Below are 18,757 nucleotides of genomic sequence, written 5' to 3' on the forward strand. Positions count from 1 at the left end.
ATATTGGAGTCAATTAAAGATTCAAAAAACTTGTCCGGATTTAAAACAAGTCATGTGTAACATTTTGATTTTCTAGTCTTAAAATATACATTTATATCTTTAAGTGAATTACTCCCAGCAAAGCTCCCCCAAGCAAATCCTCTTTTCTTCGATTTATGCTCCTAGTACGCGATTGCTTCTCCCTGGACGTTATTCTCGCCCGAAGGTGAACCAAAAGTGCATAATATCATTATTATATTTTCATTGTTTTATTATTATGTGATTGCAAGCAAGGTGCTGCTGCTGGATTCATTTCTCATTCACGTTGCACGTTAACCAAGACTAAATGGGAGGGCGTCGTCGTCGTCGTTCGATTCTTACATGGAATAGTTAGTTGAAGAAGGTGTCTCAACCTTCCTTACGTTTGCACCTTCCAGGTTCTAGAACTTATGGCAGAAGGTGAGGTTCTCCGGGTGGCCAATTTACATTTTCTCATTCATAATATTTTTATTGCCGGTAAAGTGTTATTGTTTTCATTTCCGTTTGCACAGACTTTAGTCATCGGAAGTCAGTTGAAGTTTACGAGGGCAGCAGATTGATCCAAGTGATGAAGTTGTTCTGCAAGCTAGGGAGCAAACAGATGATGATTGATTGCATCCATGCACACCGTTCGTTCTAATGACTACACTCGAGAGGGCAAGCTCTGGATGAAACTCGCATAATTGCATTAAAAATTACAACACGTATTTATAACGCTCAAAGCACACTCATCAGACTTCATCTGAACGCGACTCGAATGCATCACCCTGTGTGTGATGAATCCCGTCAGGTAACGGAACGCATCCGTGAATACCAATTGCATTTGCCAACTATCTAGCGATAGCTGGAGAGGAGGTTATCTATCGGTGCAATCGAATCCGTAAAGTTTCACATTTCTACAGTAGTTAATCCGCCCAGAGTGTTCTCAATGGATCTGAATAAGCGCTGTGCTGCGGGGACTGCATTGAATTTATTACTTAGACTAGACTCTCTTACGAGAAGTTCTCCTGTTGCTTCATTACGGTTTCGCTGCACTATACATTTCTGCAAGACCTGCTCACGACAAACCCCGTGTGGCATCCCGTGGTTCACAGATGGCAAGAGCAGACCGACAGGATGGGACATGCTGTTGGCATGTGTTGCGAGGAATTGATCAGACAAGTAGATACCCACACGATACCGTTTGGAACCGTCAATCAGAGCCACGCAATTGAACCACATTTCGCTTCATTATTCCTGCAGCGATCGATGATGCTGGTTCAAGTCTTGAGGTATCGTTTGTCCCGTGCATATTGGAGCACTCGGTTTATCACATTTCTATCAACAAGGGTTTGAACGGTGGGTTTATTTCAAATAAAAAAAGTTTAAATTTTCAAGTTCTTCACTGAGCAATTTTAAATGATAATTTTCAATTTTTTTAGAAGACATTCAGGAAAATCTTCAACCTTTCCATACCGAAATCACGATGAAAACAGATCCCAGTGACAGTGAATCACTTTCCCCCCCCCCCCCTTCTCTCCACTGCAAACCATGTGCCAATCTTGATTGATTCAATTTCACCCGACTCATTCCATCCGGCAGAGTCCCGGAAGCCTTACACGTAGCAGCAAAAAAGTGAGCAAACTTCCAACAATCCTCGTTCCGTTCCCCTCCCCCTCAGCACCATCTTGATTTGAGTTGCCAGCCTGTCAGAGCTCCCGCCATGGAGCCCGTCAACCATCAAGATGTTATCGATTGTTATTTGCTGTCGTGTGTGCGAGTGTGTGTGATTGATACTAAAGCTCCGATAGTGCGGTGCGGTAGTATTATGGGAACCAGAGCAAGGGAAAAATCTAAATTGACATAACCGGTTTCGGGGTGGGAAATTGCAGGGAAAATGCGAGAGCTAGAGCAAGCAAGGAAGTTCAACGCAGAAGGAAATGGGAAATGCAAAATGCATTCGAGAACGTGCTATTTATTGAGCACAACGACTTTGTAAGTTGCATTAGTCAGCAAAAAGTAAGGGGTGAAGGGGAAGGTACCATCTCTGCACTTCATCTCGAAACATAATATTTTCTGGAAAAACAATTGGATCAATTTCCTGCTGGCAACGGCATGCAAAGCTGTGGTGCGGTCCTGATCCGGCGTAGTCTGACTCAAGTGGTTCAAGAGACTGCACATTTGCAGTTGATTGCAGGAAAATGTTGTTCCAAGCATAATAGCTTTGACGAATGCTTGAAGGAACAGCTTGCATGGAATAATGTTGATAAAAGTAACGTCATGTGCATTTACGGAGAATGACTTCGGAAGGTAAAGAAACCATTTTCCTAAAAGAAAACAAATCTGAACTTACTCAATTAACCACAAGGATACTTTAACATGAGTGCCTTATGTATGTGCCTTACATTTTCGATATCTCATGATAAAGGCGGTACGACCTCTGTCATTATTTAACAGTCGAAAAAATACGTGTTTTTAATAATTTTCAGCCTGAAATGGTAATAGTTTGGAATTCTCGTGTCAGAGGGACTGCAAACATTATGTAAAATTGGACCCCCGAAATGATGGTGTACTTGGAATTCAGAAAAAAAACGTATTTTTCATCGAAAAAAGTAAAAAATGGTTTCAAGAATTGTGCCAGTTTTCGTTACTCAACTATAACAAATTATGGCACAAGTAATTTTGTAAAATTGGAAAATTGTATGTAGTTTTCGCATCTGCAATAGCCCAAGAATGTAATTTTTCAAAAAATTTCATTTTAAAATTTCACTTTATTTCTAACTTTTTAGGGTCGTTTTTAAGAATATAACAATAAGGGGCTTGTTTGTAACCATCATAAGTTATCGCGATGTTAGGATAATTTTTTTTTTAATATAGCAATCCAGAATGGATTTTTTTCTATTTGATATTTTAAAGTTTTTCAATTTAAATCTCTTTTTACTTCTCTTACTTCTTCGTTTTGTCATTTTGTTGAATAGGACATTTCGTCGAAGGAAGTTTCGCCGAATTAACTTTTCACCTCGGGATTCGAACCGGCGACCTCTGGATTTTGAGTCCAGTGCGCGGTCTGATTGTTCCACACAGGCAGACGTTTTATTACTACATAAATCAACAGCTTTACTTTATAAGAACGCAAAAAAAACTTACAAAAAACTATTTTCGAAATTAAATTAAAGATTCTAGTTTTCATTCCAAATTTTCTTGATTTTCCTTGTTGAACATACACAAATCAGTATAAATATTTATAAATGCAAAAACTTACACAATAGTTTTTAAACATACAAAACCCCACAAAAAAATAAAAATTACTCTTTTAAATTTAACAAACAGCCATGATCGTAGGAATGCAAAAAATCTCTGAACATTGAATCAAAAATATATTCTATTATTTTTAACTGCAGAGTTAGTTTGAAAAAGAAAGTAAAAAACATTTCAAAAAATTTATTTGAGCTTCCTTTTCAATTATGTGGCATTGTGTGTGAAAAGAAAAGAATTTTATTTCGTGTTTCATCCTGGTTGGCTTGCCCACAAGCAGAAGAAAATCAGTTCAATTTGTTGGGTGGTGACGCGCGGTCAATTATGTGGCATTGTGTGTGAAAAGAAAAGAATATTATTTCGTGTTTCATCCTGATTGGCTTGCTCAAGTTCTTCCTACATCATCGTTGATCGGGAGGCACGACGTCGTGTGAATTGTTGCATTAAAATAAGTTTAAGTATTACTGTAAATGACTGTAAAAAAGTCCTTCCTATATCATCAATGTCGTCTGGGTAATCGTGATGAAAAATTACATTTATTCAGTATTTAAATACCTGTGCGCGAGTGTTTTGGTGTGCTAATTAGAAAGACCTTCCCATAGCATCGTTGCTCGGAAGGCTCGCCGACGGGTTTGTTATGAAAGTCCTCCCCACGATGCTACGATGCTACGTAGCTCGGGAGGCATCGAAAATCCAATACCTTATCCTACTAACCCAAAAAAAAATAATCACGTGATGCTTGAAGGAGATGCTGTGGATTCAACGGTCTCAAGCGGTATCAACAAGTATATAGCGAAAAACTATGTGCTTGATGAGTCTGCAACTTCAACTATCGGACTAACATTCCTCCCTTTGTTGAACTGCAGGCTTCTTGGGAGGGCGCCGGTATTGACTAATAAAGTCGGGGTCTTCAGGGGTTAAACAGTGAACGGATGGTTAGCTCCCACTGATCATTTTTGATTCATTGTTTAACTTCAGCTGATCTGTCAATAACGGAGTAGCAGCTCATTGGCAGTCAACCATGCTCATGCTCATGCTCGTGCTAAAATGGGTGCTGAAAATTTGATTTTTTAAACATTACTTTTCAACTTTTTGTCCTATAATTCCACTCAAAGGGTGTTTTTCGGAATTCCAAAAAATGTTGTATGGAACTCGTTGCAAAACTTGATTTTTTCAACACTCGTCTCGGTGAACCTCGATGGATAAATGTACATCTCGTGCTGAAAATTACTTCGTTTTGCTACTTGTTGCATTTTCTACTGCATTTAAAAATAAATAATTATGTTGTATTTTCCACTAATTAAACATGCATTTAGAAATAAATAATTATGTTGTTTAGAATACAAAAAATACTCACAAATAGAATAAAAGTTATGACAAATCAAAGAACTAATAATTTAAAAGTTTACCTCGTTTAATTTCCTAAACTGTTTATGTTTGAGGTAAATGCCATTGCAAATTTTATTTAAAGTTTTAATCTCAATCCCTTTTAATCTTTCAAATCTTTCTATAAATTTTGAATTTTGGAGCCAAAGATCGGTACAAATCGTAAATTTTTAAAATAGTAGTTTATGCAACAAGTTGCAAAAAGAGGATTTTTTCAGCACGAGTCGTACATTTATCCAACGAGGTTCACCGAGTTGGATAAATACGAAGAGTGCTGAAAAAATCAAGTTTTGCAACGAGTTCCATACAACATTTTTTGCAATTCCAAAAAACACACACTGAGTGAAATTTTATGTCAAATTTTCATGTATGTTGTCAATAAATCGTTTAAATCAATAAAATGTTGAAAAGTGTTACTTTTCGAAACAAGTGCTGAAAAGTTCAACTTTTCAGCACCCATTTCAGTGCTGAAAAGTAGAACTTTTCAGCATTTATTTTGAAAAGTGTTGCTATTCGATTCTGTTATTTCTGGTACAGAAAAGTAGGCTATTTCGTCGTTCAAGAATGACAGGAAAAGTAAGTAGTTTCACGACGGAATTGCAAAAAAAAAATTCAATCAAATTTTGCATTTTTTAAGCAGCACAGTTGTAATGATGTATTAAACAATTTGTGATACTTTCATCATTTCACTAAAACTAAAAAACCATTTCATTGTCCAAAACTGCTCATGTTTGAAAGAGTTTTTTTAGAACAAATGTGAACTAGACGATGGTCTGGTACAGGCAATATTAATGAATTCACACTCAATAACACAGTCTTTAGAGACTTAACGATAAAATACGGGTGATTTAACAGCAACAAAAAAAATGAACTGGTTGTTTTTTAATCATTAATCCTATGCTAGCTAGGAAATAACATAAGCATTTTGAGTTATGGGTGACTCTATGTTCTTGGTCTTTCAAATATTTAATTTGATTTGTGTTTAACCAAGGACTGTGTGCAAATATTATTAAATTCTTAACCCCAGCATGACGCTCACAATTTGAGCTCTTCCACCAAAAACTAATATTGGATCCACTTCCATCTTTCACAGCATCCCAACCACTTCAGAGATCTTGATGCCACCCGTGACAAGCTCGGCTCTCGCCAACATCGCCCTGCAGCTCAAGGAGCCCCCCTAGCAGGACAGGACGCGCTTCCCCCACACATGGGCAAGTGTGTCTCCAAGCAGCCGGTTGCTGGACTGAACGAATTTGGAAGCTCACCGTACCTGGCCATCTGCAACGAAGATGACATCATCTACATCAATGTGGTAAGCGAAACCTTTTTTTCTCGGTATCTATCCTCACACACTCTCTTCGGCGGTGAGTGAGCCAATTTTCAAAGTCACCACAATTCAATCAATTTCCACCCCACTGAGCATCGACTACTAACCAACTCAACACCACTTCCATCCAACCAACCTCCCAGATTTCAATCGCGTGGGTGTGAGTAATTTATTTTATACCAAAAAAAAAGCTCGCACAACTCTCGAATAATTGGTTCATTATGTGCATATAAAGGAAAACCGCAAAAGCCAAATCCCAGGTGGCGCTCACGGTCATCGATCCGCGATGGTGTGGCGAATGTGGCCAAAAGTGGTCACCTCGTCCCCCTCCGTACAGCGCTGTTCCCACAATGACCGTGAAATGCTGCTTCGGCGACCGGCGACGGGGGATGAAAAGAAATTAAAATTTATTTTTGCCAAACTCTGCTCTTCCTCTGCTCACAACACGCCCGTTTGAAATCAAAAAGAAGGAGGGGGTGGGGGTGGGTTAGATTGACCCACTCTCTCGAAGCCCAACAACCCCACCGTGGACCCGTTTTCACAATGGCGCCGCGACGCCACCCTCTTCCGTCTCCACGTTGGTCAACGGCCAAACATTAGCTTTGGTTCGAGGGGGGAGGAAATCCCGAGCTTGATTTCGCAAACATGACCTCCTCACCACACCCACCAAGCGCGAGGAGGGAGGCGTCCAGGTGAAGGTGTCTCAGCTGCCAATGTCGAAATTAAAATTCATTGGAAATTGTTGGTTTTATCGGTAGTAATTGGAAATTATATGCAATTACCAGATTACTTGGAACGAATCCGTTGGAGGTGTACACGAAACAGAAATAAAAATATGGTAAGTTGTGGTGATAATTAACACTCTGACCACATTCGATTCATAAAATGCAATCGAGCACCACCGACCAGCGGACGGCCAACTGGTTGATTGGGGTTCAGTCGGTACAGATCAGACGTTGCCAGTCTCGGTTCGGTTAAACTGTGTTCTTTAATGGTAATTAAGATTTTTTTTCAATTTTGAGTGGATAATCGAACGAAATGGTTTGGAAAAATTCGTGGGAACTGGTTCATCGCATGGTTGTGGAGATCTCTGATGAAGAAAAAAATACACTTACTTTCATTTATACAGCAATTCCATTTGAAAAGAGCCTAAACCAAAAAAAAGTTCTCCGATCGGGCTCAAAATTTTTCTGAAGGTTCCTAGGCCAAAATAATAAGACCCGTATTTTTTTGTTTGGCCATTAGGGTGACCTACATCGTGCTAGAGTGGTTCGAAAAATGGCAATTTTCGTCATTTTTCGCAAAAAACACTTTTTTCGAAAAATCATATCTCCGCGCCATTTCATCCGATTTTAGCTGTCTTAGACGCAAAAGAAAGGTGATAAGTTTGGCTATTTGAGAAAAATAGTAAGAAGTTCCAAAAATCTAGCTTAACTATTGAAAAAGTCGTATGAAAACTTAAAATGGCGTTTTGACCGTGTCTGGACCAAAGAGCCTATGTCTGAAAATATTTTTATCGGATTCCTCGGAAAATTTCACATAATATATCTAAAAATTGGCGATGTCGAACCGTACGTTTCCAAGATATGATTTTTTGAAAATAAAAACTGAGTTTTTCGACGCGCCACGCGCAAAAACAGGAAAATGACGAAATCGGCAAAAAATCAACTTTTTTCACTAAAACTGCGATAACTTAAAAATTTCAGCGATGACCTATACATGTTTGGGTACCAAAAGTTGCGTCTTTCAATTACGAAAATTTTGATACCCAGTCATCACTGAATATTTTAAGTTATCGCAGTTTTAGTGAAAAAAGTTGATTTTTTGCCGATTTCGTCATTTCCATGTTTTTGCGCGTGGTGCATCGAAAAACTCAGTTTTTATTTTCAAAAAATCATAACTTGGAAACGTACGGTTCGACATCGCCAATTTTTAGATATATTATGTGAAATTTTCCGAGGAATCCGATAAAAATATTTTCAGACATAGGCTCTTTGGTCCAGACACGGTCAAAACGCCATTTTAAGTTTTCATACGACTTTTTCAATTGTTAAGCTAGATTTTTTGAACTTCTTACTATTTTTCTCAAATAGCCTTTCTTTTTCGTCTAAGACAGCTAAAATCGAATGAAATGGCGCGGAGATATGATTTTTCGAAAAAAGTGGTTTTTGCGAAAAATAACGAAAATTGCCATTTTTCGAACCACCCTAGCACGATGTAGGTCACCCTAATGGCCAAACAAAAAAATACGGGTCTAATTATTTTGGCCTAGGAACCCTCAGAAAAATTTTGAGCCCGATCGGAGAACTTTTTTTCGGTTTAGGCTCTTTTCAAATGGAATTGCTGTATATGTATGTTTTAATAAATTTCTTATTTTTTTTCTCACGTCTCCAAAACCACTTCTAAAATTCTAATTTACGACTTTGACCTATAACCCTTAACATTAAAGATAATTTTTAATTGCCTTAATGATATTTGAACAAATTTATCATCGTAAAAGTTTTGAAAATAAACATCCACCAAAATGTTATCAATAATTTAAAAAAATCATTATGATGATCAGCATTAAACATAATTTCGACAATTTATTTTAAAGAAAGAGTATATTTTTTACAGGATTTTTGTAATTAGGCTTTTACAAATTCTAATTTCATTTTTTTATCCTCCGGCCATGGTTTAAGCCTGGAAGGGGATAACTAAAGGATAATCAAAAAAATATTTTTACATTAAAACAGCCATACCACTGAGAAAAAAATGCAAAATTTAAAGAATTATCACAAATATTTTTATTTTAGTTTCTCTTTTTTCTGATCTGTGGTTTATTAAAAATTGAAACAATATTCAATGAATCCAAATAGCGAAACCCGTGAAATTTGGCAAATATCGTGTCAAATGGCTCCTTAGTGTATTTTAACTATATTTTGTTTTTTTTATGACATTTCAGAGGTAGCTGTTAAAAAAATTAAAGTTTAAACGTTTTAAAACACATAAACATTTCCTCCTTATCACTCAAATTTCCAATAAGACTGTTAAAGAACGTTTTCCAAAACATGAATGAAAAAAATCGCCATTTGATTAAAGCTACATTAGTTCTAAATCTCTGTGAAATGTATGATAATAGCGATGAACAAATTGCATAAAGTTCGAGAAGCTTGAAATTACAAAAAATGTTTTTTTGGTTATTTATAAAGTTGTTATTTATTAAATTTTAATTGCTATTCAGTTTTGCAATTATTCCCAATATAATTTTCTTAAATTCATCGATAATTCAAATAATAATGAAAAAAAAAACTGCTATAGAATTGTGCCTGAACTTTTTGAATTACTCAAATTTTCCAATTGCTGAAAACCATGACAACAAACACAATTTCACTTATTTTATTGGTTGTACTTTTGTTGAAGTTGTTGTTTACGATGTGTTTTGTTTAGCAATGTTTATTTTTCAACATAATTATTCCTAAAAACAGCTACAATATTAAACTCACCTTGCTTTTTAAATGGATTTTTTTATCATATCAGGTACGACTCTGTTTTAAACAATTACCTAGACAACAGGATATGTTCATGAACAGCAATTTGAAATTAAAGTTAAAACTAAATAAAATTTAGTGGGCTCAAATTGATCTGGAGGTTTCTTCGCTCAAATTATAAGACACTTTTTTTTATTTGGTCATTAAGGGGGTCTTATCTGAGTTAGGATAGTTTAAAAAATAAATATTCTCAATAAAATGCAAAAACTTTAGTTTCTGAAAAAAATAAAACTTTGCCTATTCCACCAATTTTAGCCATCTCTGGAGAATTTTACATGCCGTATTAAAAAAGGAATAGTTTATTAACAGGATTCCGATTCCACAAATAGCTTTTTCTAGTTAAATAGCAATAATTTATAATAAAAATTTACTGAAAAAATTACGTTTTTTCGAAAAAAAAAATTGTACTTCCTTAACTTGGCTAGGACCACCCTAATTGCAAAAAAATAAAAATAAAAAAGATTGTCAAATTCAGTAGATCCGTGGTAAATTTGCTTGAAATAATTCGGTAGCGTCGAACTGTCAGAAAACTACCAACTTAATCACACAAAAAAGTAGAAGCATATTTAAATATTTAAACAGCGATCAATTGTCACAGTTTGACGCCAGCAAATTACTGCAAGAAATTTACTGCGGTTGATCAAAATCAATTAATCGATCCCACTCATGAGTTTCACTAAATTTTCCAGAGAATGTCTTAAAAATAACCAGTTAGGTTTAAACGACTTATTTTCGCGATTTCGCAAAAAGCTTTACTATGCACTATTTTAGCTCAAGATTACCCTTACTGCTTCAAATCAACTTGAAAAGCTTATAATTTGTAAACTTACGGCGAACAAGAAAGCTTGAGTTTATGAAACAATTAACTGTAAACTTTAGATAAAGGAAAACTTTATCCCTTTTTCCTTTCCAAAGCCCATCACATCCCTCACAACATTTTCCCCGCCAGATGTCCCTGCTCGTTCACTTTCCCAACCCTCCCAAGCGTTATCCTTTTCACAGGGGGGGTTAAAATTTTCCTGCGCACGCGCTCCACCGCCAAAACATACCTTCCAGTGGGTGCCACGCTCCACTCCAGAACCCCACTCAGGACGCCCAACGCGGATGTTCCCCCCTTAGTTATACGCTCCTCACGGTTCGACTCTGTCTCCCAACGCCTTTTCCAGCCAGGCAGGATCAATGGCGCACCAACACATTCACGACGGTGCTTGGAAAGCCAAGAAAAACACAGTCGGCCAGCAGTGAAAATTGATGGTCCTGCAGCATTCATTTGTGTGACGGGTCTCGTGAGTGTGCGACAAGCTGTGAAAATTTTCTTTTTGTGGAAAATTTAAGGGGATTATTTGCATTTGAGCAGGTTGAAATTAGGTGCAAAGTGGAGATTTCGTGCTGGGCGTTGCAAATAATATAGATTTGTGTGGGGTAGTGTGAAATTAGGTGGTGAAAATTGCGTTTGAAAATCACAATCGAAAGAAGAAAAGTGTCTCCTTTTGCTTCCAGTGCTGAATCAGTGCGGAACGTGCAAAAGTGGAAGAACCAATCGGCGTTATCCTTGGCAGGGAGAAAAAGAAGATTTTCCTCTTTGGAATCGGGGGGAAAAACGCAGGGAAAACTTTGCCGACGAAGAAAAAGTCGCGTTTTCTTTGCTCCACCAAGCGTCCCACTTTGGTTTTATATGAGTCAGGACACGTTCTGCCGTGACCAGCACCACGGCTTCGACGACCACGTCGGCATCCGGCAGTAGCCCCACAAATCCCCTCAGTGAAGAAGCGCTATGGATGAGTGCCAAAATGAGATTGATTTCTTGGAACTAGAGAAATTGTGCAGCATCAGCAGTGACGACGCAGTTACGACCTCAGACATGGTAGGTGAAGTGTGGGTGGACCTTCTTCTTAATAACTGGGCGGTTTAATCATTGTTTGTCGAGAACTTTTGAGCATGTCTTATGTAAACATAATTAGCCTTTTCTGAACTCCCAACTAAATTCTAAAGTATTTATGAAGCAATAGTGCACAAACTACTTAAATTCTATGACAAAAGTTTTATGCTCTACCTGCATACCAGTAACCATCCATTCCATTCTGCCCTTGGAACTCCGGAAAAATAAAACACATTCGTCCTTTTATACTAGCCGGCTAACCAACTCTATTCAGCAAGGTATACTGATTTGCCACAAACGAAAACAGCCCATCGAGGCCTCGAAGAATAGCTCCATTCAACTCAGAGCAAAGAGCCACCGGTTCAAGGTTCACTGCGGCGTACGTGTGACGCCGTTGTTGGTGTGTCGGTTTTCGCCCAAATGAGGATTGGCAGGATATTAAGCGCCGAGGGAATCAAAGCAAATACCACTAATCGATTCCACTCGTTCGTCAATGGTGGGAAACTGACTTTTGGGCTCAGAAGAAGAAGATCGTCGCATCGGCGAAAATGTGGTTTATTTTTAACCCACACAGCGTGATTCTGGTCGCAATCGATAGAGTTATGAAACCGCAATACATCATCTTCTCAGCCAGCACAAAAAAAATGGAAAGGTGGGCGTCGTGATGCTCAATAAAATCGATTCCGCTCAAGTGTCGTCCAAGACCGGGGTGTGTAGCGTGTGAGCACGCTTCCTTTCCTTTGATTATACCTCACTCTACAGTACATCCCTCGTATTTTGCTCATTCGAAAGCGAAATCCCTTTCACCAGCTCCGTCACGTGAGTGTGTGATCGTGTTGGAACAACCCAACTCGCCTTAAAAGCACCCAGCCAAACTGACTTTCAAGTCCATAATTCAAGCCTCGAAATCTGCCTCAATGCATCCATCAAAGCCCAAAAAATAAAACGAAGCGCCTTCTATACCCACAGCGCTATTAGACTCGGAGGATCCATCAACTAAATTTGCCTTCAACGCAAGCTACAATGTTGCACAACCTAATCGACACACTCCCATCGACGTCGGATGCAGCGACGCAAGCGAAATTGCACTCATTTACCTAAGCCATACAATTTTCTGCAGTGATGGATTTTAAAGTAATGTTTTACGTAACAAAGAAATCCACAACCCATGTGCATCGTGTTAGTCATAAATCACGCTTTTAAACAGCAAGAGCTAATAGAGACATTACTCTCCACAAGACTTCATTATTGAGTCAAATCACAAAAAGAGCAGCAGCATCTTTTCTCTCGTCAAGCCACCAGGCAGACATCTCGGCGACATCGTTCCGATTGCGTGCCAAATTGCTGTCGACATAAACTCCCCACCAAACATAAAACGAGAGATAAGTGCACACCTCTAACGCCGTAACCCTGTTTCAATGCCCATCACAACTTGGTGGTTCCGATGCCGAGATGCCTCGGCTTAATAGCCGGAGCTGAATCTTCCACTTTGTGCGGAATAATAATCACCTTTCGCTCAAACTGCTGCTGCCCGGAAAGGGTCAAAAGTCTTGGCAGCGTGATGGGTCGGGATGACCTCTCTCGGCAATGATGGTTGAAGAAACTGCATGCTATGGATTCATCGCAATTTGAACGGAGGAAGTGAAATGGAAGAAGTAGAAGGTTGAACACCAGAGCAAACGTTTCATTTCCATTCGCTTTTTTGAAAATAATAGAAAGCTGAAAAACAAAATAAAACGAGTAAACAACCATGATTAAAGCGCAAAACAAACCATCAAGAACAATTTTGATCAATTTTCCATGAAATCCGTAATGATCACTAAACAAACAAAGTTTTAGATATTAATGACAAAATAGCTCATTAAAAATATCTACAAAATAGCTGAATTAAACTTTTCTTTAAAGATGTTGCAAATTTAATTTCAAGTTATTGTCCTCCCCTCCTTCTCCTAAAAAAAATGGTGACAAAAAAACTATTGAAAATTTAAATTTTCGTTGAAAGATTCGTACAATTGATTGTAAGCTATTTAGGATACGTTGCATTACGTTTTCTTTTGTCATTCAGCACTTTTGGACTTTTTGCAACTTCTGAATTTTAGAACCACCACAAGCATTTTGTGATAGTTTTTGATTCAAAATTTTGAAAATGAGCTTGAAATTTAAAATTATGTTTTTAATGTATTACACTCCCACCCTCGACCTTAACCAGCGCCGAGGGACAGAAACATTCAATAAGCATGATCTGTAAATTAATAAAGTGTTGATGTTTGATTTTTAATCGAATTCAACGAATCATCTTTGCCGTAAACGTTACGCAGTATGTCTGTCCGCTTCTGGATCAATCATGACAAGAACTGTGCGTCGAGGCATTCTCCAAAATCCCATCGCTGAAAAACTACGATGGATTTTGATAAAATTGCTAATACAAAACAGAAAATATTTTGATTAAGCGGTGCCATCACCCAAAGCTTTTGCGCCAAGATTTTCGTTACAGATATTTGGCAATAATTTAAATAAAAAGCCATGGTCAACATTTAAATGAAAAAAGTGTTTCAAAATGCATTTAACACTAATTCAGTTGTTTTAAAATCGGAGCAATTCTCTGAGATTTCGGTCATTCGTTTTTTTTTTTGTTATTTGTTAATCCGGCTGAAACTTTTTAAGTGCCTTCGGTATGCCCAAAGAAGCCATTTTGCATCATTAGTTTGTTTATACAAATTTGGCTGCTGCCCATACAAAAATGATTTATGAATCATTTTTGTATGGGCAGCAGCCAAATTTGTATAAACAAACTAATGATGCAAGTTGGAACGGTAACTTTAAGGTGTAACGTGCCATCATCAAATATGGCGAAAAAACATGGTTGAAAATCTATCCCGTTTCACCTTATAAATGATGTTTTTTTGTTCCACATTAAACAGTAGAAATTTACAACGTTTTCGTAATATTGTAAATTCTTGCCTTAAAAGACACGCAGCAGCAGCATGCAACACAAAATAATCACTATGCACATTACATTTCCGAGAATCCAAACAGATAATTTAACAGGCCAACAAATTCAAATTTTCCATAAATTTAGCCTCTTTTCCTGCACTTTGTTTTCACCATACCAATATTTCACCACCGAAAATCAGCTCCAAAATGCTGTTTAATTGGCCTTACCTCAATAAAAAGGTAATCCCTATACGTGCTGCAGCCAGGAGAATCTGCTGATTACCACCAATGTCACAACACCCGCGAAATTCGCGAAACTCGTCGTTCAAAACTTGCGAATCGAGCATTTCCGCGAGAAAATTTTCGTTTTATTTTACACGAATTAACACCAGCATCAGTGGCATTAGTATTGGTAATCATCAAGATTCGATTCGTGGGTGTTGCCAGAAATTTAGTTCATGCACTTAGGCATTTCTTATTTTAATGTGAGCATTTTCGTCCTAAATATCGTAAAAAAGTATTTAAAAACGTTCAACAGTTGTTATTATTTATCAATGGTTCTCGGGTATAACTCAACCAATCAAGATGATTCTTCTTTCCAGTGATTTGTTAGGATGTCTAGATGATTCTAGACCTTTGCAGAACTTAATTTGATCAAATCTGTAATTTTTGCGATCAAAAACATCGTTCCAACTTTTTTTTTCGCGTGTAAAAAAAAAATCGCCGAAAATTCCGCGGAGGCAGTCGTTTAAAAAAAGTTGGAACGATGTTTTCGGTCGCAGAAATTACAGATTTGTTCAAATCAAGTTCTGCAAAATTTTAGAATCATCTAGACATTCTTACAAATCATTGGGAACAAAAATCGTCCCAATTGGTTGAGTTATGCCCGAGAACGGGCGTGTTGAAGTTACCGTTCCAACTTTTTTGGGAGGCTTGGGCGTCCGTGTAAGTTGGACATGCGTTGGGCGTTCCAGTGTTAAGCAAAGTTGTAGGTATGGGAAAAAATACACTGAAAAAAAATGATACACGGTAAAAAAAATGAGGGTTTTAATTTCACTTTTTGTCACTAAAACTTGTTTTGCAAAAAACACTATTTTTATTTTTTTCGAATATGTTTTAGGGGACATCAAATGCCAACTTTCCAGAAATTTCCAGAACGGGCAAAAAATCTATGACCGAGTTATGATTTTTTTAATCAATTCTTTTTTTTTCAAAAAATCCAAAGATCAGTCGCAAAAAAATTTCAGCTTCATTTTTCAATGTTAAATCTAGTTTGCAATCAAATAGTACTTTATTAAAATTTTCATAAAGTCCACCGTTTTCAAGTTAAAGCAATTTAGGTATCTTTTTTTTTAAAAAAAAGTCGCAAAAAGTCTTTTGAAATGTTAGTCCTGATTTAAAAATTTAGAAAATATTGTTTTGAAAAAGATCGGAAAATTTCACTTTTAAAATACCTCCTTCAAGATAAATTCCCGAAAAAAATGCTACGTCATTTGTGAATGGTAACTTAACTGCCCTACAGAATAATCACAAAGCTATTATTTAACATATTAGCGATTTCTGAATGATCATATTTTTTTAAGTTTTCTTGTTCTGATGTCTTAGTTTTATTTTGTTTTTCAGTTCATTTTGTTTTTCAGTTCTTTTTGTTTTTCAGTTCATTTATTTATTCAAAAGGCTTCCTCAATTCGAAAGCATTAATCAAATTCAAAAAAATATCATCACAAATCCAATTACATTGGCACTGTTACCTCCACTTCCATTTTCAATTATACCAATTGAGGAATTTCGTTGTGCAGCGAATGACAACCAGATTGAATAGAGTTTATTTTTAGATTTTCAATTAACGAGAATTGAACTGGGTTGAAAATTGAAAGAGCTTATGAACTGTAAAGAATAAAACTAAATTAAATATGTTTTTATTTTTAATAATCATCTTTAGCAAAAATTAAATCGTTTTGCTCCCACTTCTACCCGAGCAGGCGTAAATAACTTGAGAATAACATTTTTTGATATTTGAAAATACTAGGCCAATAACGTTTTACGTTATTTATAACAAAATTTGTCATTCGTCGTTATGATTTTTTTGTTATTGGATTGTTATTGTGATAACAGATTAATAACATTTTTAGTTATTCTTCGAACAAACCTTTGTTATTATTTTTTGTTATTTTAACAACTAATCCGATCTTCCCAATAACATTTTGAGGTAACAAAAAATGTTATTCCAAAGTTGTTTTGGCTTTCAACCAATATCAGACCAACAACAAATTTTGTTATGATAACATAAACTGTTATTAAACTCTTATGCAAAACTGGATTTTTCAAGAAGATTCCATAACACTTTCTGTAATTTTAACAGTATTTGTTATTGAAATGGCATGAATTTTGTTATTACCGTCTGTCCGGGTATTGCGAACGATAGTTTATTTCATTGCCCTGCTCATTGTTTGCTTCTTCTCCTCCCCAAAGACCAGACAAGAAAGAATAGTAAATTTTTAAATAACCATTTTGCCTTCCCTCCTATTCGATTTTCCCTCCCCTAGTGGAAAACAATGTTGGATTGTTAATTCAAAATTCAACTCCCTCCTCTGATTTAAACTTGTTAGACGGGTTCACGTGTAAAGGACTGTTATTAAATATTATTTCTCTTTGTGGTTCATTGGTTTTAAAAATTTAGGGTAATTTTTTTGTTATGATTTTTATTATTTAAAACATTTTTTCATTAATTTCAACTATTATCTTTCTGAGTCGTTGTCTCTGATAATTGTTCTCAAAGGAGTGGCGAACCAGCCTAGAGAGCACGTCTGTGAATGACTAGAGAGGCGTCTACTAGTCTCCAGGGACCTTGTACTTGCGGCTTGGCTTCGTGTCAATTGAATGCAAGCTAGGGTGAACTGGGCTGGACGAGAGTTTTTAAGTATTTTTCTTTAGTTTTTGTAGTTATTTTTTTATATCTTCACGTCTTGATAGTTAACAAAACTATCAAATGAATGTATGGTTTTGCTAAATATATTTAATTTCTGAGCCACCCATTTTACCTTGTATCACCCTTGCTGCAATTACATTTGCGTTTGCTTGTAAGCTGCGCTAAACATAGCGACCTATAACACATTGACCTGTCACACACTATACGACATGCAGTTTTAAGGAGTGGTCGAAAGCACTATCCTACATTCAGGCCCTGACAAAATTTAATGTGAAGCCAAATTGTTGCACGACTTCCAATTTCTGAACCATTGTACGACAAATTGAAGCTAAAAAATTTCATTCCAATTCTCACGAAACACCCACCTGGCTGACCTTTCGTTGAACTGTAAAAAGATATGTCAAAAAGTCATCCCTTTTGCAAGTACAACATTGCTCGTTACAACAGCAACAAAAAACATCAAAGAAAACGATGCGGCCAGTTGGTCCACTACTCGGCGCAGAAATTGCATGCAGACAGCATGACCCGACTCATCGACGGTGCATACTTTTCTCCTCTCCCCATCCTCCTCTGGCAAAGTGTCTGACGAAGGTTCACACGATAGCCCGACCTGGCCTGTGGCCCCAGCCACGATTATGGCGTCGTCGTGTGCCATGACTTGCCCGACAAGTCAAATAATGACGGAGAGGTTATCCTCCTATCAGGGAGGAAAAAAATCTTGAAATTGTCGATTTTTTGAATTATTAGATTTTTTTTTAGTAGTGACGTAATTTCGAGAAAAATCTCTTTTTCCAAATAAAAATAAATTTCTTTTTCTCAACAATAACAAAAACAGTCACAAAACACTTCATTTGAACTTGGTCTTGACTCCAAGATCCAAAGGAAAAAGGCACTGAAAGGCACGCAAAACATAAGAAATGGAGCTCAAAAGCTGTGCCATTCGCTTCTCCACTGCCAGATTAAATTGTTGTTCGTGTTGACTTTACCCTCAACCTCCCCCCACGCAGTTCTCCCTCTGAATGCAATTTGCGAGTGTATGCAACATTATTGATTGCCACGTGGAGCACACACCTGAAAGGAAGGGCAGGCAGCGAGACGCTCGTGAAAGTGTAAAGTTTAGAGGAAAGGTTAAGCTCCAATTCAATTCCAACTGCTGCTGCTGCTGCTGCAAGGTTTCGGCACGTGGTTTCGTGCATTTCACGCGAAAAGCTCGCGCGAATCGGGGCAGTGGGGAAAATAAACAGAGAAAACGATTAATGTGAGGCACTTTCAGCAGGGGGTTTGGGGGTGGAGCACACACCAGTCGTTGGATTGTTTATACTCCATCGTGAATTTATGTAGATTGTGGTCGTGAAAAGTAGCTTGGGAATGTTTTTTTTTTGCTGAGTTAAATTGTGACTACTAAAAATCTGTTTAAAATTTAATCTTGGCATTTTTTGAACTTTTCGCTTTTTTCCCGCGAGTTTGTTTACCCGCTTGAAATATATTTTCTATCTAGATATGTGTCAAACACCAAAACA

The 18,757-nt window shown here is 37.1% G+C and overlaps 1 protein-coding gene across 10 annotated transcripts in view; it reads left to right on the forward strand.

The window, feature by feature from the left end:
- Nucleotides 1-18,757, forward strand: part of LOC6031081 (bromodomain-containing protein DDB_G0270170) — a 121,394-nt gene that overhangs the window by 46,093 nt on the left and 56,544 nt on the right. For 9 of the 10 annotated variants that reach the window (XM_038259027.1, XM_038259028.1, XM_038259019.1 and 6 more), the window contains one exon: nt 5,732-5,950. In XM_038259027.1, the coding sequence (XP_038114955.1) occupies nt 5,846-5,950 (105 nt within the window). In that variant the 5' untranslated portion in view covers nt 5,732-5,845. Of the gene's footprint in view, nt 1-5,731; nt 5,951-10,739; nt 11,360-18,757 lie in introns of those variants that run through there. The other variant, XM_038259023.1, reaches the window with a different exon arrangement.

The sequence above is a fragment of the Culex quinquefasciatus genome, chromosome 3 (assembly GCF_015732765.1).
Source record: "Culex quinquefasciatus strain JHB chromosome 3, VPISU_Cqui_1.0_pri_paternal, whole genome shotgun sequence".
Taxonomy (NCBI): Eukaryota; Metazoa; Arthropoda; class Insecta; order Diptera; family Culicidae; genus Culex; species Culex quinquefasciatus.